The sequence below is a fragment of the Gobius niger genome (genome assembly GCF_951799975.1).
Source record: "Gobius niger genome assembly, chromosome: 3".
In the NCBI taxonomy this organism is placed as follows: domain Eukaryota; kingdom Metazoa; phylum Chordata; class Actinopteri; order Gobiiformes; family Gobiidae; genus Gobius; species Gobius niger.
In genome coordinates, this window is record NC_136854.1 from 3,912,832 (window position 1) to 3,939,178 (window position 26,347).

The 26,347-nt window shown below is 41.7% G+C and overlaps 1 protein-coding gene across 2 annotated transcripts in view; it reads left to right on the top strand.

Annotated features, from left to right (window-relative positions):
- LOC306961348 (voltage-gated delayed rectifier potassium channel KCNH1-like) overlaps window positions 1–26,347 on the top strand; it is a 49,979-nt gene that overhangs the window by 18,980 nt on the left and 4,652 nt on the right. For both annotated transcript variants that reach the window (XM_079554049.1, XM_079554050.1), the window contains exons 7-11: window positions 7,348–7,527; window positions 7,597–7,846; window positions 14,618–14,817; window positions 17,305–17,557; window positions 20,593–20,789. In XM_079554049.1, coding sequence (XP_079410175.1) covers window positions 7,348–7,527; window positions 7,597–7,846; window positions 14,618–14,817; window positions 17,305–17,557; window positions 20,593–20,789 — 1,080 coding nt within the window. The remainder of the gene's footprint in view (window positions 1–7,347; window positions 7,528–7,596; window positions 7,847–14,617; window positions 14,818–17,304; window positions 17,558–20,592; window positions 20,790–26,347) is intronic.

A 26,347-nucleotide genomic window follows, 5' to 3' on the forward strand; every position in this document is an offset into this window, starting at 1 on the left:
TTCTCTCGAGACACGGACATTGTTTAGCTCACCATGATGACGTTTATAGTTTAACCTGTGTGAGCCTGTAGTGCTTAAAGGAACTATATGGAGTTTAAAAATGTTAAAATGAAGTATTTTCCTCCCCCTACATGTTCCTCCATGTCCTCATGTGTAAAATGATCTCAGACCTGTTCACCACAACTGCCTCTAAAATCCTGCACTGTCACTCAGAAAGGTTTTAATTCGGGTCTGAAGTGCCGTCATGCACGAGCTTAATATAGAAGCTGCAGTTACACATAAGACCTGAGGTGGCAGTAGAGAGTATAAAATGACAGACTTGCATCTAGCCCAGGGGTCGGCAACCCGCGGCTCCGCTCTTTCATCCTTATGCTGCGGCTCTGAGTGGCTTGGGAAACTAAAAAAAGTATTTATTTATTATTTATTTATCTATTTAAAAAGTGTATTTTATTTTTTATTTTATTTCTTTAATATTTTAGTTCTAAATTGGAAGATTATTGTGATCTTGACATATTAGAATGAATATATTTTATTGTTTTTCGTCGCTCAAAATAAACGTCATACTCGCGAAAGCCGGTATAGATGGTTTTCCGTTCCCATGATCCTCCGCGCCGCGCCGCCATTTTGTGTGGCGTTCGACAATGTTTATGCACGACTCGCATGCGCATTTCATGAATAATTGTGTCTACGACGGCCGTTCTGCAGTCGCTAATGTGTTTTTTTCACTCACAATGGTAACAGTTAAACACGTAGGGCATAGTGTGCATTTAAACTTGTCCATCGAACCAAACAAACAGCCGTCATGTGAGCGGATAAACACTGAGGAATGGCTGTATTTATGACGTGTATCAGTGCCAATCTGTGCTGCGTTTACCTCCTAATGAACCAAGAGAGTAGCAGCGGCCGCCTCGCTCTCGCCTCCCCGGCCTTCTCCTCACACTCTCCCCGGCCGCCTCGCTCTCGCCTCCCCGGCCTTCTCCTCACACTCTCCCCGGCCGCCTCGCTCTCGCCTCCCCGGCCTTCTCCTCACACTCTCCCCGGCCGCCTCGCTCTCGCCTCCGCGGCCTTCTCCTCACACTCTCCCCGGCCGCCTCTCGCTCTCGCCTCCGCGGCCTTCTCCTCACACTCTCCCCGGCCGCCTCTCGCTCTCGCCTCCGCGGCCTTCTCCTCACACTCTCCCCGGCCGCCTCTCGCTCTCGCCTCCGCGGCCTTCTCCTCACACTCTCCCCGGCCGCCTCGCTCTCGCCTCCGCGGCCTTCTCCTCACACTCCCCGGCCGCCTCGCTCTCGCCTCCCCGGCCTTCTCCTCACACTTTACCCGGCCGCCTCGCTCTCGCCTCCCCGGCCTTCTCCTCACACTTTACCCGGCCGCCTCGCTCTCGCCTCCCCGGCCTTCTCCTCACACTTTACCCGGCCGCCTCGCTCTCGCCTCCCCGGCCTTCTCCTCACACTTTACCCGGCCGCCTCGCTCTCGCCTCCCCGGCCTTCTCCTCACACTTTACCCGGCCGCCTCGCTCTCGCCTCCCCGGCCTTCTCCTCACACTTTACCCGGCCGCCTCGCTCTCGCCTCCCCGGCCTTCTCCTCACACTCTCCCCGGCCGCCTCGCTCTCGCCTCCCCGGCCTTCTCCTCACACTCTCCCCGGCCGCCTCGCTCTCGCCTCCCCGGCCTTCTCCTCACACTCTCCCCGGCCGGGGAGCGGAATAAGCACAGGCTGCCCCGTAAAGTCAGACCCGACACTCGGGACGAGCAGTTGGCGGCCATAGTTTAAATCTCTCATACGAAAGTTTTTCTGTTTCTGTTCCTTAGTGATGAATTACTTTTGGGATATTGAGACATTGAGACAACTCTGCGCTCCTCTGAACACACCTCCCTGGTCACTCCCAAGTTCAAATACAAAAAGTTTGGAGGCCGGTCATTTGCCGCACAAGGCCCAAAGCTGTGGAACACACTTCCGGTCCAGCTTCGAAACATCACAGAGCTGAGTGTTTTTAAATCACAGTTGAAGACACATTTTTTCAGGAAAGCCTTCGATACATAGCCACCGACTCGACTGCTGTTTTTATGTGTTTTTGTATTTATTGTTGTTTGCTATGATTCTTGTTTTTATCCTGGAAAGCGCTCTGGGCACCTTCTGGTTGTTGTTGGGCGCTATACAAATAAAATTTGATTGATTGATTGATTGACATTTTCTCTTCGTCATGTCGGGATCAGCCCCACACAACACAGGTGTGAGCGCTATTTCTTCACCATATTATTAATGATCCGTAACACAACTAGACCCTAGACACACAAGATGGCGCCATATGGAACTATGCGGGAGTGTGACGTCAATGGAAAGCTATCTATACCCGCTTCGTAATTCAGCGTGAGGGCATTCGTGTAGCATTCGTAGAGCAGAATCACTGTTTTTCATGCATAAAATTGATGGAAACACAAGCTACGCCAAAAAGTACATTTTCGTACCTGCAGCAGCAAAAGAAAAGTCACACAGACTCGGCCAGTCCGCGCTCCAGGCTCCTGCGGTCGTTCCTCCTGATATTTGGGAGCCAGTTCCTGCCACCCCTTTTGCCCCCCCGCTGAAGAACCCCACTGTTATATATTCGTCACGATTTTCCCCGCGTTTGTGGGGAAAAAGGGACAGTAAGAAGTGCGCCTATCCCGCGGTCCCTGAATGCATCTCCCACGCTGCCTCGCACCAACACAACAGCGCGTGGCTACAGCAGCTACACCACGGAAAAGTTAAGGCTTATTTACAACCTTAGACGTAAAACAAGCGGCGATGGGCACGGGGCAGGTGAAGACAGGCCTGTTTTGTGGATTATAAAGTTTTTCCAACTGGAGCTGAGGACTGACCAGACGAGTGAGAGTCATGGATAAAGAGGTTTAAATTGTGCGGCTGTTGCACGGACTTATCTGACATGAAGCGCGTGCGTTTGTTGATGCGTTTGTCCGTGTTACACATTGACAGGAGTTTGGGTTGAACTGGTGTCACTGTCCCATAGACAGAAAAACTATTGCTATTCTTCAGTATATGGACAGGCCTGAGCTGGTCCATTTGCTTTTTGTTTAACCCGATTTGGCAAGAGCCCAACGAGTCAGGGGCACACGGCGGAGCGAGACGTCCCTGCTCCGCCTCCAACCCGGTGTGCGCGGCAGGCGATCTTGTCCACATTCGCCCAATTCTTGACAGATTTTTGACAGAACGCGACAATTCCCAATAACCCGCAACAGCTGCAACAGTGCGGGACGCATATTCGTGACCATGCGTAATAATTCGTGCCAACACGCAGTAACAGGTCGCAACAGTTCGTGGCGGCGCGTTAAAAAACCTCTACCCCGAATCACTCACATTCGTGATCCTCGGCCGCGAATGTGTCATTCGTGGCATTCGTGACTTGTCGTCGTTATGTGTAAACCCAGCATTAGATGTCAAAAAGTATTTGCGGCTCCCAGAGTTTTCTTTTCCGTGGAAACCGGATCAAAAAAAAGGTTGCCGACCCCTGATCTGGCCCCTTTAAAGGAATAGGCCACCGTTTTTACATACTGAGATACATACTGAGGTAAGAGCATACTGAGATATGCTCTTACCTCACTTTAGCCGAGTTAATATATCCCCGTCTGGTCTTTGTCCGTGCGCTCTGTCAGGCAGACGGAGCACATACGCAGCCTCTCCCACATGTCACATAGCTCCAAAAAAGCTCACGATAGAAGCTACCAAGCTCTTCCACGTGTTCCTAAAGGTTATTGACGGAAGTGAGCGGGGGAAGTCTTTAGGAGTTACTGTGCGGACGTTTTGCTCCTCGTATCATTACGCCTCACAATATAGTCCCCCTTTTTATTTGCTTATAAAATCGACATGTTACATTTCTGTGTAAATATACTTTGCATGAAAACACTTCACGTAACTTTATTTAAATAGGGAACACGTGGAAGAGCTTGGTAGCTTCTATCGTGAGCTTTTTTGGAGCTATATGACATGTGGGAGAGGCTGCGTATGTGTGAGCGCACGGACAAAGACCAGACGGGGATATATTAACACGTCTAAAGTGAGGTAAGAGCATATCTCAGTATGTAAAAACGGTGGCCTATTCCTTTAAGGACGAAAAGAGGAAAAGAACCCGAGGCTGTCACACAAGAGCACCTCAGTGCTGCTGTGATAAACCACGCCTCTGCTCTCCTTCTTCTCTTTTCTTTTCGCCCTCTCGCCTGTGGGGCATGGACACAACAGCTGCTCCCATGCAAGATGACCTTACACCAGGCACGATCTGGCCCTGTAGCTTTATCTGATCATTTTAGTTATTTTTTCCCCCTTAGAAAAGCTGAGTTATGTATTTCAAAAAACATTCACGTTTGGGGCCTGTTTTACCTGCACTGACAACATTCACTTTGTATCTTATATAGGAAATAAGAAAATGATTTTTCATTCAGACACATTGGCTTTTAAAGGGTTTAAACCAGGGGTGCCCAAAGTGGGGCCCACGGGCCAGTTTTGGCCCACCAGAGGGTGAGCTACTATTGCGTCGCTTATGGTTAATACTAACTCTCACCCATTCCTTGGTAGTCATTGTATATAAGATATCACTATTTTACTATTTAATTGTTTTTTGTTTATTTTCTCACATTTTCCGTGTTTTTGCACACCCTGAGTGTTTCTACGAGCTGTATGTAATAAGTAAATTTCTCCATTGTGAGATCAGTAAAGGCTTATCTTATCTTCTTCATTCTCAATGGTAAATATGGATGCAGTGCACGTTTTGGCCACCAGCGTCAAATTGGGGGCGCTGTTTCACTCCTTTTACAAAGTTAAGGAAACACTGTGTGTCTTGGTGTTCATCACAGAGCGTTGTAGCAGCAACTTTCACATGTTTCCAACTTTTATTTCAAAGGTCGTTGACGTCAACAAAGGTACATGTTAAAAATTGACTTTTAAAAGAACTGATGCTGAACTGACACTTTCAAAATGATCTAATGTGGACTTTTCTTTGAGTTAACAATGAGGTAAAGTCACTGTAGGAGCTGCAGATACAGGTGTTTTACAGGCACTTTATCGCTACAATGATTGATTTTGTTCAACTAAAACTTGGATTTTGCCACAGTTAACATTTGTTTTAATGTAGCTTTAATGTAGTTATTTGCATAGATAGAAGTGAATACAGTAAAGTAAAAACTATAACTAAACTATAGCTAATAAAACTATTATTATTTGCCGTTCTATGTGTTTCACGCTTCACATTGCCGTGTTTGGCCCTGGGGCCCACTGGCACTTTTTCATTTTGGCCTCGGAGACAAAGGTTTGGGTCCCCCTGGTTTAAACTATGAAAATAAAGCCTGTTTTGGTGTGGAACAGGAGGGCAGGGGTTGGAGAAAAAGACTCCAGGCTTTGAGAGTGTGAGGTTTTCAAAGACAAAAAACACAGGAGACAATGCACAACCTTGTGGAGAACCGACGGAGTGGTCGTCTTAGGGACAAATGAGGTCATACAGAGGATAAAAAGTCGCTGCTTAAAAGTTGCTCAGATAAAACCATTAGTTTAAAGCCGGGTTTGACAAAGTGAAAGGTTTTAACGCTTCATCGTTTAAAATCCATCAAAGCTTTTAGTCCCGTCATCAATTATAGAGATAAAGTCCTGATTTAGTCGCAGGTCCATCGTTCTTTGCATTAAACATGTGCAATAAAAGGACAGCCGTGAACCGTGTCCGGAGTAAAACATTTATGAGCCGCAGACGTCCCTCAGAGAAGTCCTGCTGTAGGCCGGAGACAAAGTAAAGTAAAGTAAAGTAAAGTAAAGTAAAGTAAAGTATTCAATCAGAGACGTTTGTGACGGAAACAAGGAAAAGAATTAAATTAAGAGAAATCTATTTCAAACTTCTGCAGTGGATCACTGACATAAATATGACAAATGCCCTGAAGAAGACCAGCATAAAGGACTTTTACTGTGCCCTCTGCTGGACACGTGTGGAACTCTTTCCTTTTTCTAAGCTGCCCCCTAGTGGCTGGAGTGAGCAAACTGGTTATTTCCTTAAAAAATCCATGACTCTGCACAGGAATGGCCTAGAGACTTACTTTTCTTTGACATGCTCAGGAATTCATGCTTCTCAAAGGGCCACATGACATCATGCAGCCAGCGGGCCGTGACACGTGTGCTGTGGAGATGCTGTGACCGGGAGAGCCAGCACTAACCAGGCGTCAAATGAATAATGGCAAAAGTTTCCTGATGTCCCGGTGTGGGTCTCCTCCTCATATGTTTGAGTTCCTGATAGGGATGCACCGATCGGGCCGATGCCACACGCTTGTACTCACACTCGTACTAATTCATGAGGTCCCGATACCAGAAACCGACACCATTTCTCTCAGCTGAGGAGAGAAGAAGCAACAAACTGGAGAATTGTTTAGTGTAAACACAATAATCCACATAGAGCTGACTTTATTACAGACTGCGCTCTCTAAACCAGAGTCTGAGCTGGATTTAACCAGAGCTTAATGTTGTTTGAGCTGCAGCGTCTGCAGTGTTTACAACATACAGGCTAACGTTGCTAACTCGCGGCTAGCAGTTTTGGCCATTCTGACGCCGTTTTAAGCCCAGGGGTTTATTCATCTGAAAAAACTAACCCAGCGACTAAAAAGTCCTCAGAAAATCCAAATTAAAGACATACAGCATGTTTATATTGAGGGAAAATGAGCTGCAGCAGAACAATGAAAACGCTGTAGCTACTCGCTAAGTTACTACAAACACACGAGAAAATCTACAGGAGCTGAAGTAAAGACGAAAAGAGACCATTTAAGAAACATCTCAATACTATTGTTAAATAAAAATACATAAATGAATAAAGCTCAGGCATTGGGAGCTTTTGGACATGGACTTTTCTGTCTATGATGGACAGAGACATAAAAATAAAAATTATATTGAATGAAAATAAAAATAAATAATAAATGGCATCAGCACAATTGTAGTATAACTGCTCTTAAATGTGTCGCCTACTTTACTTAAGGAAATGTACATGAGTAAATGTACTAATTACAAACCAATCTGCTGTGAAAAAAGTAAGAATGTTGAAGAAAATGCCTTGTACTCGTATCGGTATTCGGTATCGGCGAGTACTTAAATCAAAGTACTCGTATCGGTTTTAGAGAAAGTGGTATCGGTGCATCCCTAGTTCCTGATGTCTCCTCCTCCTCCTCCTCCTCCTCCTCCTCCTCTCTCCTCTGTTTGAGTTCCTGACGTCTCCTCCTCCTCCTCCTCCTCTCTCCTCCTCCTCTCTCCTCTGTTTGGGTTCCTGAGTTCCTGATGCCTCCTCCTCCTCCTCTGTTTGAGTTCCTGACGCCTCCTCCTCCTCCTCTCTCCTCAGGGCATCAGCTCCCTCTTCAGCTCCCTGAAGGTGGTGCGCCTGCTGCGCCTGGGCCGGGTCGCTCGTAAACTGGACCACTACATCGAGTACGGCGCGGCGGTGCTGGTGCTGCTGGTCTGCGTGTTCGGCCTGGCCGCGCACTGGCTCGCCTGCATCTGGTACAGCATCGGAGACTACGAGGTGAGCCAGATGTTCCTCCTCCTCCTCCACCGCCGCCGACCGTGGCTTTAACCAGGCGTGTGCTTCCAGGTGATCGACGAGGAGCGGAACAGCGTGCGCACCAGCAGCTGGCTCTTCCTGCTCGGGGAGACGGTGGGCGCCCCCTACAGGTTCAACGTGACGGGCTCCAACCGCTGGGAGGGCGGCCCCAGCAAGGACTCGGTCTACATCACGTCCCTGTACTTCACCATGACCAGCCTCACCAGCATCGGCTTCGGGAACATCGCCCCCAACACCGACGGGGAGAAGATCTTCGCCGTCGCCATGATGATGATCGGCTGTGAGTGAAAGCAGGTTTACATCACAATGTAGAAGAAGAATAGAATGACTGAATGCCAATATTTACACTGGACAACATGGGGCTAATGGGCGGTAACATAGGGCTTTTACTCTGTAGGGTTTTTGGACGGGTTTTAAGGTTAAGATGGAACTTAATGGTCCCAAAGTGTGTAAAACTGGGCGGAGGCCGGTGACTCCGATTTCTAACAGGAGTTTTCCTCATTCTGATCTGAGGAGCGAGAGGAGAAGGAGAAGCGTCTGAGCCTCATCATTGCCTCCTCCTCTGCTGCTCACTTTGTTTCTGTCTCATGCAGAGATTGTCCTGCGTGTAAATGATCTGAGCTTTAATGAGAGCTTAAACCAGCGCATTCACCTTTGTAGCTCCAGTGGTTTGACAGTGAGGGCGACGCAGAGGGGGCGGGGCCAGAGAGGGCGAGGCAGAGGGGGCGGGGCCAGAGCGCAGAGTCCACACCAGAGTCTGATGTTCAGAATGAGCCAAAGCAAAACCCTCAGCTTTACCCATTCACACCCACAGCCTCGTTTTCACAACAATTAAAAACACAGCTAACACCGTAATTTTCATTTAATATTTTAGTGTTTATTTAGGACAAGACATTCTTATTGCCTCTCAGTCAGGCGAGTAAAACTGTTTGGAAAACCTGCTTCACAGTAATAATGGATGAAATAGATATTAAATAGATATTTTGTTTTGTGATATTCATCATGTCAAAGTAGGGGGTTTGTGACTCGTGCACGGCTGCACCCCCTGCCCTGGGGCAGACTGATGGAAGCGAGGCCAGTCTGCTCCATCTGCATGTCCGACCACCATCCACTCACTCACTACATTCACTCAGGCTCCTGGTCCCAAACGGTGCGACAAAAAGATATTTTTGAAAACAGCTTCAGGATGAGACAAAAGTGTTTTTGATCACTTAAAATTCAGGAAATTATATCTGAATCTTTAAAAAATTCCATGGTTACGTGTGCATTCCATCCAGAAACGCCTCAAAGCCAAGACTTACAAACAGATCCTTTTCCTCACATCGCTGCCTCGTTATTGTCACTTTTTCACATTCATTTTCATCGCAGCCAGAGCTTGACACATTTTTTGTCACATTTGTATTATTTTTTGTCACTTTTTTTTTTTTTTGTCACATTTTTATCATTTTTTGTCACTTTTTTTTTGGCACATTTTTATTATTTTTTGTCACTTTTTTTGTTTGTTTTTTTGTCACATTTTTTATTTGATTTTTTTTTTACACTTTTCCCAATAAGCCGTTACATTTGGGTAAAACCAAACTGGAGAGAAAGTGCTCTGTTCAGGTGGGAGGTCAGAGGTCAACAGACGTGACACTGATGTGAACCTCCCGACCCCCCGGTGGAGCAGCTCTGGCCTGAACTCCTCTGCTCACCTTTCACTTTGATAAACGACTCTGCTTCAGACTCCATTTCCCACAATCCCCCTCTGCACGGCGGTCGATACACACTCAGCACAGACGGCCAGGCCTGCAGGTGATTCAGGACCTGGCGTGTTGTTGTTTTGGCTGTGACTCAGTGACGGGCTGGATCTCCATCGCCGCCGCAGGAGGACGTGTCGTGCCGGGCTCGGCGCCGGCGCCGCGTGACGTCCCTGTCGCCGTCGGCCTGATGTGATGTGACAAGTGCGTTGGGAGGAATCCTCTTTGAAATATTCACCGTCTGTCAGCTCTTTGTTGTTCTCTCTCTCTGGGTGTTTCTCTGAGACGATCTGAGCGAGACCTGGACTGAACTCATGAGTCTGAGGCTGAAGATCATGTTTAAACAACAGGAATCCAGCTTCTCCTGTGGTTTGACCTCCAGACGACACCAGCTGTTCTGAAATGTATAGGACGAGGCGTGGTGATGTAATCTAACTGGATTAACCCCTTAACTCCCACCTGAACCCAGCACATGTTGTCCAGTTTGGCTTTACCCCAATCCAGAAGCTTCTGGAAAAAAGCTGTGAAAATAGCAACAAAACTGAGACAAAAGCAATGATGGAAATGTGACAAAAAGTGAGAAAACATTGACAAAAAAATGACGAAAAATTTATGAAAAAGTGGCAAAAATGTCACAAAAATGTCACAAGATATTGACCAAAAAATTACGAAAAAATGACAAAAATGTGACAAAAAATTACAAAAAATTGATAAAAATTTGACAAAAAATTACAAAAAAATTACAAAATGTGACAAAAATGTGACGAAATAATGACAAAAAATGTGACAAAATGTGACAACAAAAAGTACAAAAATGTGATAAAAAATGACGAAATAATGACAAAAATTTGATAAAAATTACAACAAAAAAATGACAAAAATGTGACAAAAATGTGACGAAATAATAACAAAAAAATTACAAAAATTTGAAAAGAATTGACAAAGAAATGACAAAAATTGAATAAAAAAAATGACAAAATAGTTGCAAAAATGAGTTGAATACCCAACAAAAAAAAATATGGTAAAAAAATGTGATGACGTGAGGAAAAAGATCCTCTGGGTTCAGGCGGGAGTTAAGAGGTTAAGTCATCAGTAAAGTAATAAGTCACTTTTTAATGGAGTAATCATCACTAACATCACGCTCAGCCTCGTGCTCCACAGCTAGAAGGTCCCGAGTTCGATTCCCACCTGGACAGGGCCTTTCTGTGGAGTTTGCATGTTCTCCCCGTGTCTACATTGGTTTCCTCCGGTTTCCCCCACCACTAAAACATGTACAATAGATGATGTGTGAGTGGTGCAGATGTGTCTCCCCAGGGGAAACACCACCGAGTGTGGAGTGATGTGTAACTGTCTCATGTTAAGCGCTTTGTGACTGTGAGAGGCGCTATACTGTACGCTATAAGATCTACTTCTTCTTCTTTGAGCTGAAAAACCAAGTCACTTCCTTCGATCTGGAGCAACAGCATCAAGACCTGGATCTAAAGAAACAAGATTGTTTTTAGTTCCTGCTTTCGAGACCTGTGGAACCTAAACTTTTTATACTTTACTGGTGTTTAACGGTGCCCAGCCCTGAGTGCAGGAAAAAAACAGCGTGTCATTAAATATGTATTATATATATTTATATTGTATGTATACACGGGGGTGGCCAACACGCGGCTCTTGAGCCGCATCTTTGCTAAATAATTGGTAAATATTTCCCATAAACTGTAACAGTCTTTGACCAAAAATCCAACCATCGTCTGCAGACCCTGTTTCCATCTACACATGAATGAGAGTCTGTATCTCCTCCTTTTGGAGGCGGCGTGTAAAAGGAGCCCGTGCAGCCTCACTCAAAGCGGGATTTCGGTTGAACAACAGTCAGATCGTGGCACTAGGATCAGCTTCTGCTTTTCAGGTTTCTGATCAGCTGCTCTTTATTTGATGTAATTTGGCCTCATATTCACAGAAAAAGATCTAAATTAGGAAATGGAAAAAAGCGGAGCTCTTTAGAAGCTTATGATACGAAGTGCGACATCGTAACGCGGAAATTTACAAAGTCCTCGACTTTTCTTCCACATGTGACTGAAACTGTAACAAATGCAACTTAAAACAGACTCTCAGTCGTCCAGAGGCTCCTGATTAAAGTTTATGAACTTTGTGCAGCCTAGAGTGCGTTGTCTGCACAGTCCAGTCAGGACGAAGCTGCAGGCACTGTTGCCTGGCTCTGCCATACACTTCCCTGTCCATTCCATGCAGGGAATTATTCTGGTGACGGAGCAATTGGAGCAGTTTGAAGGGGCGGGCCTAACGCACACAGATTGTCAGTGAAATAAACCAATTAGCGATTAGCGGACGTGACGACAGCTGTGTCCAATTAAACAAATATGAAGTGAATATAAACTCACGCGGAGAACGCGAGGCAAAATCCTTCACTACTTCATCCAATGATTAGTTTTGGCCAGGGCTGGACTGGCAGAAAAAATCGGCCCGGGACTTTTGGGTCAAGACCGGCCCTCCAAAAAAAAAAACAGTCATATTCAATGCAATAGTCGAGGTGATGAGCAAAACAATAAACCCTTGGCTTGAACTAAAACAGTATAAGCTACAAATCGAGGACAATAGTTGCATTTTGTTTCTGCCGAATCCAAGCTAACACCTCATAGCACTCACCACTTTCATCTTTTCATTTATAACTTGAAGGAACTTTTGTAAAATAACTTAACAATCTTAAAATGTGCGTTCCGTTAATGAAGTTCCTCTCGCGACTGCAACACAAATAAACTTCTCAAAACCAACCACATGATCCCACTGTAGGTTCAAGATGAAACGGTAAAACTCACCTCAGAGTTACAGAGCTGTGGAGTGAAAATAGAAGTCCCAAAAAGGCCAAACATTGTAAATCCTTTTAATGGAAACTAGAAGATTTCCAAACTGCACTGACGACGAGGGGCCAGACTGAGTCACCTGACAACTCCCAGCATGCACTTCTTTGCAAACATTTGTCTAAAATGTATAAAAAAAATAGAGGTCTGAGGTTCTGTGGGTCCTGGAGGGAGTTACAATAAACTATTTCCTCTTATATTCACAATGTGAGGGGCATGAGTGTTATGTCCCAGAGGCCCACTGCCCATTATACCAGATTATCTGGAAACCATGACTCAAGAAAGCGCTGCCAGGCGTCACATCCCTCTAGTGGAGAAATTGTGTAATTGCATAAATATAATGATAGAGATTCTGATGGCTTTTCCCGTTAATTGTGGGCCGGTGTCAGGTATAATGGGCCTTATTTCGGTGTGATTGGCCCATCCGGCCCAAAAGTACGTCGGCCCACCGGGAAAACTCCCGAATCTCCCGATGGCCAGTCCAGCCCTGGTTTTGGCTAATGTTAGCGTTAATTGAACTAAAAACATAGCGGTGCAGCCAGTGACGTCACCTTCTCATTCTCTGTGACGGTCGTGATTGGTTCGGCCTTAGCCACCAATCAACAACGTGTCTACCGTGCGTTTATCAGGCTGCAGACACAGAGCCACAGGCCAGGGGCGAATCCGAGAAGGGGGCTCAGTGGGCAGGGCCCCACATACAAACACACCCCAGCATTAAAAAAAAAAAAAAAAAATCTAATTCTGTCTCAGTCAGAGCAGAAAAACAGCAGAAAATGTCAGTTAATATACAGTACATGTATTTCAATCTTGGTGAGGAGTAAAACCATTCAATCTAACACAATTATAGAACAAAAAATAAGAAAAGGCATAAAGTTATAGTTTATTGTGATTAAATATAACAGTCACATTATGTTTAATCACAATAAACCACCGCCCCGGGATCTCGCTAATGGTCGGTGCCTTTGTGGCTCTTCACAGGATCAAGGTTGAACATTTTGGCTCTTGGTCTCGGACTAGTTGCCCCCCCTGGTCTACACACATACAGCTGACAAAATCAACTTTAGCCTTAAGGCCAACACACACTGGAGCCGCGTCACGGCTCTTCAGAGGCTTTACTCAAACCGTGCGTTAAACACGTGATTCACGTATGTCCGTGTTGCAGAGAGAGTTGGTGACGGACACAAGTTTAAATGTTTCCCTGAAGCCTGAGCCTGACGATGGTTCTTTGTCTCCGCAGCTTCTCTCGTCCAAACACAGTTTACTGTAGCCTGAGTGTCCCAGTCGGAGGAGGCTCTTCCTGGGTAATCCTCCTGAAGCTCGGTCCTCGGAGGAGTCTCTGTGCCCGACTATTCTGAGCTTCATAAAAATACACGGCCTACTTTCCCACAGTCCACTGCTCCGCACGGGTCTGCCCTCGGTGTGTGTCGAGAACATTCAGGAGGGTTTCATTTGTTTGTCTTTACTTTTCTTCAATAATATGATTTCACACTGATCAAGGTGGTCGATGTTGAGATTTATGTCTCAGCTTTAACTCTGTCAGATTAAAAAAAGACCAATCTCTCCCTTTACGATGTTTATTCTCTGACGACTTTGAGCCGGAGATTAAAGTTTCCCGCCGTGTCCAGTTTCCCCTTCACTCTGTTTAACCTCTTAACCCCCGCCTCAACCGAGAGGATCTTTTTCCTCACGTCATCAGAATTTTTTTCCATCATTTTTTTGTTGGGTGTTCAACTCATTTTTGTAACGTTTTTGACATTTTTTTTTAATCACATTTTGTCAATTTTTGGTAATTTTTTTGTCAAATTTTTATAAAATTTTTGTGATTTTTTGTCACATTTTTAACTTTTTTTTTCTCCATATTTTTGTGATTTTTTGTCAATTTTTTATCAAATTTTTGTCATTTTTTGTCACAATTTATATCAGTTTTTTTTTTTCAGTTTTTTGTCATTTGTGGGTAATTTTTTGTCATATTTTTGTGTTTTTTCCGTCAATTTTTGGTCAATTTTTGGTCAATTTTTTTGTCATTTTTTTGTCAAATTTGTATCATATTTTTGTCATATTTTTGTCATTTTTTTGTCATTTTTTTGTCATTTTTTTATCGATTTTTTGTCACCTTTTTATCAGTTATTTTTTTCATTTTTTTTTCATTTTCTGTCATATTTTTGTGTTTTTTCCGTCAATTTGTCATCAAATTTTTGTGATTTTTTTGTCACATTTTTGTGACATTTTTGCCAATGTTTTCTCACTTTTTTGTCACATTTCCATCATTGTTTTCGTCTCAGTTTTGTTGCCATTTTCACACCTTTTTTCCAGAAGCTTTTGCATTGGGGTAAAGCCAAACTGGAGAAAATGTGCTCGGTTCAGGTGGGAGTTAAGGGTTTAAAGGGACGGTTTGTGAATCTATCGTCCTTAAACATGCACTGATGTGAAGCTCCTCCCTCCTCTGTCCCGCAGCGCTCCTGTACGCCACCATCTTTGGAAACGTGACCACCATCTTCCAGCAGATGTACGCCAACACCAACCGGTACCACGAGATGCTGAACAGCGTGAGGGACTTCCTGACCCTGTACCAGGTCCCCAAAGGTCTGAGCGAGAGGGTCATGGACTACATCGTCTCCACCTGGTCCATGACGAGAGGCATCGACACCGACAAGGTACGGACTGGACTGGACTGGACTGGACTGGACTGGGACTGGACTGGACTGGACTGGACTGGATTCATAGATGGACACAAAAAAAGCCTCCCAGTGATCCTGCTCTGGATGCTGCTGTTCTTCCCTGTGATAGAAGAATGTGAGTGGTGATAAAGACACTCATGATCCTCTCTGCAGTTCTCAGACTGTCTCCTCAGCTGCTGAACCAGGACAGCACATGTCAGCCGGCTCTTCACTGTCCCTTCATTTTAACTTCATTTGTATAGCACATTTAAAGGAATACTTTACATACTGAGATATGTTCTTACCTTGACGAGTTCTTTAGGACCTGTCTGATCTTCCCCCGTGCCTTCAGTCACGTAAACACAGCACAGACGGCGTTAGCATTTAGCCTCTCCCTCTCTCCTCTATAGCTCCAAAACAGGTCAAGATAGAAGCTACCAAGCTCTTCCACGTTTTCCCTATTTAAATATGGTTACGTGAAGTGTTCCACTACAAAGTATAATTACACAAAATTAAACAATGTGGATTTTCTAAGCGGATAAAAGGGGGGACTATATTGTAAGGCGTAATAATACCAGGAGTAATTCGAAATCCGTGCAGTAATCTTCACTTTACTGTGCGGATGCACAATTACTGTTTATGTGACTGAAGGCACGGGTGAAGATCAGACAGGTCCTAGAGAACTCGTCAAAGCTCAGGTAAGAACATATCTCAGTATGTAAAAACGGTGGCCTGTTCCTTTAAAGGTAAAGGGACGAGAGCAGAGCCCAGGTGTGATGCCGAGCCTCCAACACACAGCATGTCTCAGTCAAGGGCACAGATGTTGAGATGACAAAGGGGGAGGTGTGAAAACTGTCTGTTTGTGTTAGAGTGTTTACCTCCAGCTCGTCTGGACGCCTGAGCAGAGTCTGGTACTGCGGAAATTACCACAAAATCAACCTAATCATATAGAAAGTATTGTTTACAGCAGTTCTAAGTAACTATGCCCCTAGAGGCCATAAGGACAACTGCAGGTGTCGTAGCATGATGTGTTTTTTACTCATTAACCCCTTAACTCCCACCTGAACCGAGCACATTTTCTCTAGTTTGGCTTTACCCCAATCCAAAAGCTTCTGGAAAAAAGGTGAGAAAATAGCGACAGAGCTCAGGGCTGCAACTAATGATTATTTTGATAATCGATTAATCTACCGATTATTTTTACGATTAATCGATTAATCGCTTGGCTGTGAAAGGTGCATGGAAATTGTATTTCTTCATTTTTCTTTATCACATAGAGCTAAAGTGACGCCGCTTGAGGACTTGCTGATGGAGTAAACTTAAAGTAACAATGTAGGAGGCTCTCTGTGCTAATTCTGCTTTCTGATTGGACGAGGCAAAGACAGACATTTATGAAATTTATAATGTACAAAACACTGCAGACCCTAACTTTAAAAACAAAGTAGGTTTTCATCCAAAATACATAATTGTTATGTCTTTTTTGCTCTATTTTAGTCTGTGTTCACTAGAAAACGATTAATCGATTACTGAAATAGTTGACAACTATTTTAGTAATCGATTAGTTGTCGATTAATCGATTAGTTGTTTCAGCCTTACAGAACTGAGACGAAAACAATGAAGATGTGACAAAAAAGTGATGAGAAATGGATGAAAAAGTGGCAAAAATGTGATAAAAATTTGACAAAATAATGACAAAAATGTGACAAAAAATTACAAAAAATGTATAAAGAAATGACAAAAAAAGACAAAAATTTGACAAAAAATTGATTAAAAAAAAAGACAAAAATGTGATTAAAATTGGATGAAAAAATTACAAAAATTTTAGAAAAATGTGACCAAAAAAAGGACAAAAATGTGACAAAAAATTGATAAAAAATTTGACAAAAAATTGACAAAAATATGACAAAAATGTGAGAAAAATGTGACAAAAATGTGACAAAAACTGACAAAAAAAAGACAAAAAATTGATTAAAAAATTGATTAAAAAAATGTGACAAAAATTTGACAAAAAAATGACAAAAATGTGACAAAAAAGTTACAAAAATGAGTTGAATACCCAACAAAAGAATGATGGAAAAAAATCTGATAACGTGAGGAAAAAGATCCTCTCAGTTCAGTCGGGAGTTAAGAGGTTAAAGAGACAGAGGCCTATTTCAAGACATTCACTACAGCCATTTTGAGAGAGCAATTTTATACAAGGCAGTTATTCTAATTTACTGCATTTACAGACCAACAGAAGGTTTGGTCATCATTGTAGTGTGATATAGACTGGTGCTGTGTGACTGAAAAAAGCAGAATACCCCCACTTTAAATCAAAACCCTTCCATCACTGTTGTTATTGTGAAAGGAGACGATGTTTTCCTGAATCTTGTTGTACAGCCGTATGAACAGTCCCGGGCTCAGGACACACCCTTGAGGCAAACCCGTGCTCGCTGTCATTGTTTTGAGTGTTGTCTCAGGACTAACTCCCCCTCTGTCCCCCGTCAGGTGCTGCAGATCTGTCCCAAAGACATGCGCGCTGACATCTGCGTGCACCTGAACCGGAAGGTGTTTAAGGAGCACCCCGCCTTCCGCCTGGCGAGCGACGGCTGCCTGCGCGCCCTGGCCGTGCAGTTCCAGATGATGCACTCGGCGCCGGGAGACCTGATCTTCCACGCCGGCGAGAGCGTGGACAGCCTGTGCTTCGTGGTGGCGGGGTCACTGGAGGTCATTCAGGACGACGAGGTGGTGGCCATCTTGGGTACGCTGGTTCCTGTTCATGTTATGATAAATATATCTACACCGCCGTCCAAATGATTATGCTAATTGTATTTCAGTGTCAAAAAGGTTAAAAAAAACAGCTTTTCAGTGAAACTCATGGATGGTTTTGTGTCTCGGGGCTCTTTGAATCACTGACATAAATCTCAGAGACCTGGGATGATCAGTTTTCAGGTTAAGCCCAGTTAAGGGAAAAATGACTGAAAAAGGACGTTCCACTTTATTATGCAGATCATAATTTTCAAGCAATAAGGGAAAGAAAAAGGATCTTTCTGCTGATGAAAAGCGTGAAATAGTTGAATGCCTTGGTCTAGGTGTGAAAACCTTCGACATTTCAGGAAAGATTAAGCATAATCCTCATACTGAAAAGAGATTTGTGGATGATTCAGACACACTCCGGTTTGTGCAGATAAAGGCACAATGAGGACGGTTTCTGCCAGACAAACACATCAGATTAAGAGAACAGATGCTACAAAGCTCTGGAGTCTCCCGAACATGAAGCTGTAGGACCCTCCAGAGGCTGCAGTTGTGCATAAACCTTCTATCCGGCCTCTCCTTAACTGTTCATTGAAGCTGAAGCAGAAACGGCTGCAGTGGCTCAGAAATACATGAAGACTCATTTTCAAACTGTCTTGTTCACTGATGAGGCCGTGTAACCCTGGATGGTCAGATGGATGGAGGAGTGGATGGTTGGTGAATGGCCACAATGTCCCAACAAGGCTGTGACGTCAGTAAGGAGGGGGCGGAGTCATGTTTTGGGCCTTTAGGATCCCTGAAGGTGTGAAAATCACCTTTGAAAGGGGAGGCTGTTCTAACATCCTGCAAAGAAATCCAGAAACTGTCCAAAAACTCACACGTTTAATGGATTTAAGAATGTTTAAGCTGCTCTCACACAAGGGCTCCTATGATAAAATATAACTTGACCTGTTGAGATGTTTTTGATTGAAATAGGATTTGATTTCAATAAATATGACCTCCTAATGCTGCAAATTCAACAAATGACCATTTTCAGTTAATTATAAGCTTTAAAATGTATTGCAACGATGAGTTGCATAATATTTTGGAACAGTAGATTTTGATTTTTTTTAACTATATTTATTTTTGAAAAAAATACTGTTTTCACTGGGAGATTTTTTCAACCACATTTAAATAATCCTCTACCAGTTAAAGACTTGAACATTATGCTGACTCTCATTTGTATGGAAGCCCGTTTCCGCCATGTTAAAAAATAAAAGCCCAACGGGAAGTTGAAATTACGAGATTTAAAGTCATAATTTTGTGTTTAAAACTCAAAATTTAAACTCGTAATTACGAGTTCTTAAGATCCGTAATCATAGACGTCAGCCCTATTTTACTTTGAAAATCCGGATGTTGTTGCCGTTGTCTTTCCTGTCTGATGCGTCTGAACTGTGGAGCTTGATCTGGCAGAGCCGTATCTTGGAATCGTATCATGCCTGAAAAAAAACTGCTAGTTTGGGACAAACTCGTGCCTCTTTGCCTCTGCCATGTCTTATGGACCCCCTATGGTCTCGCCCACGATAAAAGGGCGATGCCGGTGGACAATGGCTAGTCTAGGTTAGCCCTGTTAGCATGTGCAATCCACCTCAAAAAAGTCTGCAATTAACCACCAATGCGTCAATCCCGACCCAGTGTGTGATAATCTTCAAGGCTGCATTATGTGGTTACGGCTTTATTGACGTTTTTAATGTATAATACTTAATTCCACAAGATCCATTATTGGAGCTGATGCTAGAGCTGCTAAGAAGCTAGTTAGCTGCGGGTGCTAAGCAAACGGCTACGGCCAATTATACATGAAGTGTGAGTAATAAACTGCAGAATCAACCAGCCCGGCTCAGTGTGTGATCATTGTTAAAGGGATGCTTTATGTAGACGGTGTTAAAGGGATGCTTTATGTAGACGGTGTTAAAGGGATGCTTTATGTAGATGATGTTAAAGGGATGCTTTATGTAGATGGTGTTAAAGGGATGCTTTATGTAGATGATGTTAAAGGGATGCTTTATGTAGATGGTGTTAAAGGGATGCTTTATGTAGACAGTGTTAAAGGGATGCTTTATGTAGATGGTGTTAAAGGGATGCTTTATGTAGACAGTGTTAAAGGGATGCTTTATGTAGACAGTGTTAAAGGGATGCTTTATGTAGACGGTGTTAAAGTGATGCTTTATGTAGACGGTGTTAAAGGGATGCTTTATGTAGATGATGTTAAAGGGATGCTTTATGTAGATGGTGTTAAAGGGATGCTTTATGTAGATGATGTTAAAGGGATGCTTTATGTAGATGGTGTTAAAGGGATGCTTTATGTAGGCGGTGTTAAAGGGATGCTTTATGTAGATGATGTTAAAGGGATGCTTTATGTAGATGGTGTTAAAGGGATGCTTTATGTAGACGGTGTTAAACGGTGGTTTATGTAGACAGTGTTAAACGGTGGTTTTATTGACCTTTATTCAGGCATATTTCCCATTTTCACATGATCATGATCATCCGAAGTTCATCAAAGTTCCTGATGCTACGATCGTAGCATTAGCTTTGGGAATGCCCTGCATCATCAAGGCCATAAACACATTCCTATCGTGGATACAGACATTTTTAACAAGTTTTCTTGTCACTGCTTTTAATCCTGGGTGTTGAGGTAAAATAAACACTTGTGTGTCTTTGTAAAAGTCCCAGAGTTGCTGTAGCTCCGGTTCACAACACGATGAAGCTAATCCTCCATGACTGTTTGTTTACATCTGCACCAGTGGTTCCGCTGTCCCGCCGTACTGACGTCTATGATCACGGATCTGAAAAACTCGAAATTCCGAGTTTAAATCTTGAAATTCTGAGTTTTAAAAGTCATAATTTCGCGATTTAAACTCGAAATGTTGTATTTTAACACAACATTTCGAGTTTAAATCTCGTAATTTCAACTTCCCGTTGGGCTTTTATTTTTGAACATGGCGGAAACGGGCTTCCATACATTTGAGTTGAATTTAATCTAATGTCTATGACGTGTGTGTTCAGGGAAAGGCGACGTGTTCGGGGACGTGTTCTGGAAGGAGATGACCCTGGCCCAGTCGTGCGCTAACGTGCGCGCCCTCACCTACTGCGACCTGCACATCATCAAACGGGACGCGCTGCAGAAGGTCCTCGAGTTCTACTCCGCCTTCGCCAACCACTTCGCTCGCAACCTTCTGCTGACCTACAACCTGCGCAAACGGGTAGGACTCACACACGGAGAGCTCCACACGCTAATCCTTCCTCCAGAACATTCACAGGCTGGTTCAACAGCGCATATAGTTATTTAACTCCTTAAATACTCACAAGAAGAGCTAAAGAAGATCCGTGTGCTCTTCGTCCATCACGCCTCGGCCTGCGCAGGTTTACGACCTCCGGACACGTCCATAACTCAGACTCTCACTCCGGAGAGAGGACACGCTCACATTACAGAGCTGACACCTCACACAGAGCTCATCCATTCACCTGATTAAACTGCAGAGGCTCCTGGTCCTGGAGCAGCAGAGGCCGGTGTGGTGGGAGGGGGGATATGTGGGGCTAGAGCTGGGCAACAGTGACAAAAATTATTATTTATTTTTTTAAATTGTTTAACACCCTCCTCTGTTTTCCAATTATTTTTTCCCCTTATTTTAACAATTTTCCCCAATTTTTTGTCAGTATAACACTATTTCAATATTTCTTCCTATTTTTCCTAAAAAGAATGCCTATATATTTTTCCCAACTTTTTATTATTTTATTATTTTTTTCCTTATTTTTTTCAACAAAAATTTTTTTTTAAATTTTTTTAACACCCCCTTTTTTCTCTGTTTTCCATTTTTCCTCATTTTTTTCCTTTATTTTTTTCCTTATATATATTTTTTATATTTTTTATATATATATATATATATTTTTTTTTTTTCCCCAAAAAATATCTTTATTTTTTTAAAGTTTCCCCCCACTTATTCTTATTATTTTTTTTTTTTTTCCTTATTTCTTCCCATTTTTTTAACTAATTTTTTCACAATTTTTCACCATTTCTATCACATTTCTTGACATTGGTATTGCCCTCCTCTAATGTGTGTGTGTGAGACAGGTCGTGTACATGTGGGGACGTGTGTGTGTGTATGTGGGACGGTGGTACATGTGGGGACGTGTGTGATGTGTCGAGTACATGTGGGGACGTGTGTGTGTGTGTGTGTGACTGATCGTGTACATTTGGGGACGTGTGTGTGTGTGTGTGTACGTGGGACGGTGGTACATGTGGGGACGGGAGGGGGGGGGGGCTCATCTCACACATCGATCACCGGCTCCTGTTCTGCCTCAGGGCACATTAACCGCACGACCTCCAGTAGTGACACCACCGCCATACCCCCGAGCCCACCGCACATCAGCACAAAGGAACACCACCGCCATACCCCCAAGCCCACCGCACATCAGCACAAAGGAACACCACCGCCATACCCCCAAGCCCACCACGCATCAGCACAAAGGAACACCACCGCCATACCTCAGCACTGGCCTGGAGTTTAGAGCGAGCTCAGCGCTGGGGAAAGTGCTCGTACTACAAAGTTCAAACTTCAGGCGGAGCTGCAGGTGAAGGTGTTGATTATTCACAGTGGTCGAAGTGGAGATTTTTAGCTCGTTTCCTCCTTAACATCTTAGTTTTCAGGTCAGAGAATAAAAATGACAAAACAAAAAGTAGCTACAATGTCACTTTGCAGAGGCGTCTTTCCCACAATGACAAATGACAAAAACATGACGAAAATGTGACAAAAAAATGACAAAAAAATGACAAAACATTGACATAAAAGTGACAAAAAATGGACGAAAAAGTGGCAAAAATGTCACAAAAATGTCACAAGAAATTGACCAAAAATTGATAAAAAATTTATGAAAAAATGACAAAAAATTTACAAAAAATGACAAAACATTGACAAAAAAATTTGAAAAAATTGACAAAAAATGACAAAAAAAAGACAAAAAAGACAAAAAAAAATGTGACAAATGTGATAAAAAAAAATGACAAAAAAGTAGCAAAAATAAGTTGAATACCCAACAAAAAAAGGATGGGAAAAAAATCTGATGACGTGAGGAAAAAGATCCTCTCGGTTCAGGCGGGGGTTAAGAGGTTAAACAGCAGATTAACATCTTAGTTTTCAGGTCAGAGAATAAAAATGACAAAACAAAAAGTATCTGCAATGTCACTTCGCAGAGGCGTCTTTCCCACAAGTATTCATTCACAAATATTGACAGATTCGGCATCCACATGTCCGGTGAAGGGTTCTCTTCAGCAAATCCCCACAGAACAAGCATTACAAACAGCGCTTTATTCCCAGTGCGTCAGACCAACAACAAGGCAAACATTTACTGTGTCCACGGCCTTCAAACAGCTCCAAAACATCATTAACCCCTTAACTCCCACCTGAACCGAGCACATTTTCTCCAGTGTGGCTTCACCCCAATCCAAAAGCTTCTGGAAAAAAGCTGTGAAAATAGCGACAAAACTGAGACAAAAACAATGATGGAAATGTGACAAAAAAGTGAGAAAACCTTGACAAAAATGTGACAAAAATTTGACAAAAAATGACAAAACATTGACAAAAAAAGTGACTAAAAATTGATGAAAAAGTGGCAAAAATGTCACAAAAAATGTCACAAGAAATTGACAAACATTGACAAAAAATTAACGAAAAATGACGAAAAAATGACGAAAAAATGTGACAAAAAATGACAAAAATTTGATTTAAAAATTGACGAAAAAATGACAAAAAATTGACAAAAACTTGATGAAAAAGTGGCAAAAATGTCACAAGATGTTGACAAAAAATTAACGAAAAATGACCCAAAAAAAATTCTAAAATGTGATAAAAAAATTACTACAAAATTACAAAAATGTGACAGAAAATGACAAAACATTGACAAAAAAGTGACGAAAAATTTATGAAAAAGTGACAAAAATGTCCCAAGAAATGGACAAGAAATGGACAAAAAATTGACGAACACATGACAAAAATGCGACAAAAAAAAAAAGACTAAAATGTGATAAAAAATTTAGGATATAAAATGAACTATAATAAATGAAAAATATAACTCCTTCTGTCTCTTCGGCTGGTCTCACTGAGCCCATTGACACTAAACGTCCCTACAAATACAGTATTTTTTATTTACTTTTTGATTGATCTATATTATTTTATTTTCCCTTCTTCACCTGGAGCGTCTGGCCTTAAGTCCATATAGTGAGTTAGCCTCTACATTAGCCTGTACATTATGCTTGTGCACGTGAGGATACATTAGTGCACGTGAGGATACATTAGTGCACGTCAGCCCTGAGCGTGCACGTGTGACGGTCACCTTCGGCTCCAATAAAGAACGGTCTCAGCATTAAACTGTCAGCGGCGTTTCTGCGTCAGGAGAACAGAGCGGGGCCCGGGGGGGGGACGGGGGGGAGTAAAGGGGGCGGGGGGGGAGGCAGGGGGGAGTAAAGGGGGAGGGGGGGGGGGCTGTTTACGAGGCTGAAGGACACCGGAGCAAAGGTAATAGCGTTAGCGTCCGGCCCGGATCGATCTCCGGGAGATTCACTCTCACTTTGATCCGACCGGACGACGGATAAAAGGATTTATTAAGAAATTAAAAATGTAAATTTAAAAGTAAAAGTGCCCGGACCAGAGCAGGGCTGTGTGTCCCGGACAAGATCATAGTGAAACGTTTGGAAGATGAGCAGATGAGCAGAATTGTAAATAAATAAATAAAAATGGGGGAAATAAGGGGAAGAACACTTTTAAAAATGGGGTAAAATTGGAGGAAAGGAGAAGAAAATAAATTGTAAAACAAAAATGGAGGGAAATGTGATGAAAATAGAGGGGAAAAGTGGAAAAACAAATGGTGGGACGGTTGAGCAGTGGGACGGTGGGACAGTGGGACGGTAAAGTGTGGCCTCGGGACAGTCCTTTCTCTTCGCCGTGAAAAGGTTTTGCTCCTTTCACTCCGAACACGCGACGCTGAGACTTCATTGAATCTCATGACTTTAGAGACGAGAACAAAACGTCACTTCAGTCTGAGCAAAACTGTGGCTCCTCAAGGAAATGATAGAATAATAAAACATAAATAATAAAATAAATAAAATAAATAAACATAATAAAAATAAATAAAATATATATAAATAAATAAATAAATAAATAAATAAATGAAATAAATGAAATAAATAAAATAAATAAAATAAACATAAATAAAATATATATCAATAATAAATAAAATAAATAAAATAAACATAAATAAAATATATATAAATAATAAAATAAATAAAATAAATAAAATAAATAAAATAAATAAAATAAATAAAATAAATAAAATAAATAAAATAAATAAAATAAATAAAATAAATAAAATAAATAAACATAAATAAAATATATATCAATAATAAATAAAATAAATAAAATAAACATAAATAAAATATATATAAATAATAAAATAAATAAAATAAATAAAATAAATAAAATAAATAAAATAAATAAAATAAATAAAATAAATAAAATAAATAAATAAACATAAATAAAATATATATCAATAATAAATAAAATAAATAAAATAAACATAAATAAAATATATATAAATAATAAATAAAATAAAATAAATGAATAAAATAAATAAAATAAATAAAATAAATAAAATAAATAAAATAAATAAAATAAATAAAATAAATAAAATAAATAAAATAAAATATATATAAATAATAAATAAAATAAATAAAATAAATGAAATAAATAAAATAAATAAAATAAATAAAATAAATGAAATAAATGAAATAAATGAAATAAATAAAATAAACATAAATAAAATATATATAAATAAAATATATATAAATAATAAATAAAATAAAATAAATAAATAAAATAAATAAAATAAATAAAATAAATAAAATAAATAAAATAAATAAATATAATAAACATAAATAAAATAAATATAAAATAAATAAAATAAATAAAATAAATAAACAAAATATAAATAATAAATAAAATAAACAAAAAATAAATAAAATAAATAAAATAAATAAAATAAATAAAATAAATAAAATAAATAAAATAAATAAAATATGAAGAAAATAAAACAACTGTTGATGAAATAAGACTGTTTACTCAGAGTCAGCACGTCTGTCCTGATGTTTATTTAAAGGGAGCGAGCGCCGTGGGCCACACACACACACGCACGCACGCACGCACGCACACACACACACACACACACACACACACACACACACACACACACACACACACGCACACACATGAAAAGTTGATGATGTGGAGACAGCTTTAGCTCCGGGAAAACCAGGCATTTATAATTGAGGCGTCCGGAGCTCACGGTTACGTAACAGACCCAGGATTCTACAAAATAAATCATCATTTACATTAAATATTAACACAAGACGGGCTTTATCAACTCAAATCAAGGCAAGTGCACTTAAAGAATAGTTATTTCTAGAGGACTTTTTCTAAGCAGTTCGTGAGTAAATGGACGTCACGACATGGATGAGAGCCTCGTCCTGGCCCCGCCCCCTCTGGGTCAAACTGCAAAATCTCACATCTTTCCTTGTTCTGGGGATGAAATAAAGGATGCACCGATACTGGAGATAGTGTGATATCGGGTATAATATCGATATCACTATCAATATCGGTGGAATATTTGGTGTGTATCGGTCTGTCGTGGTGAAGAGGGAGCTGAGTCGACCCCGCCCTCACCTGTGGTCATGTGATCTGGGTAACGACCGAAAGGACGAGATCACAGATAC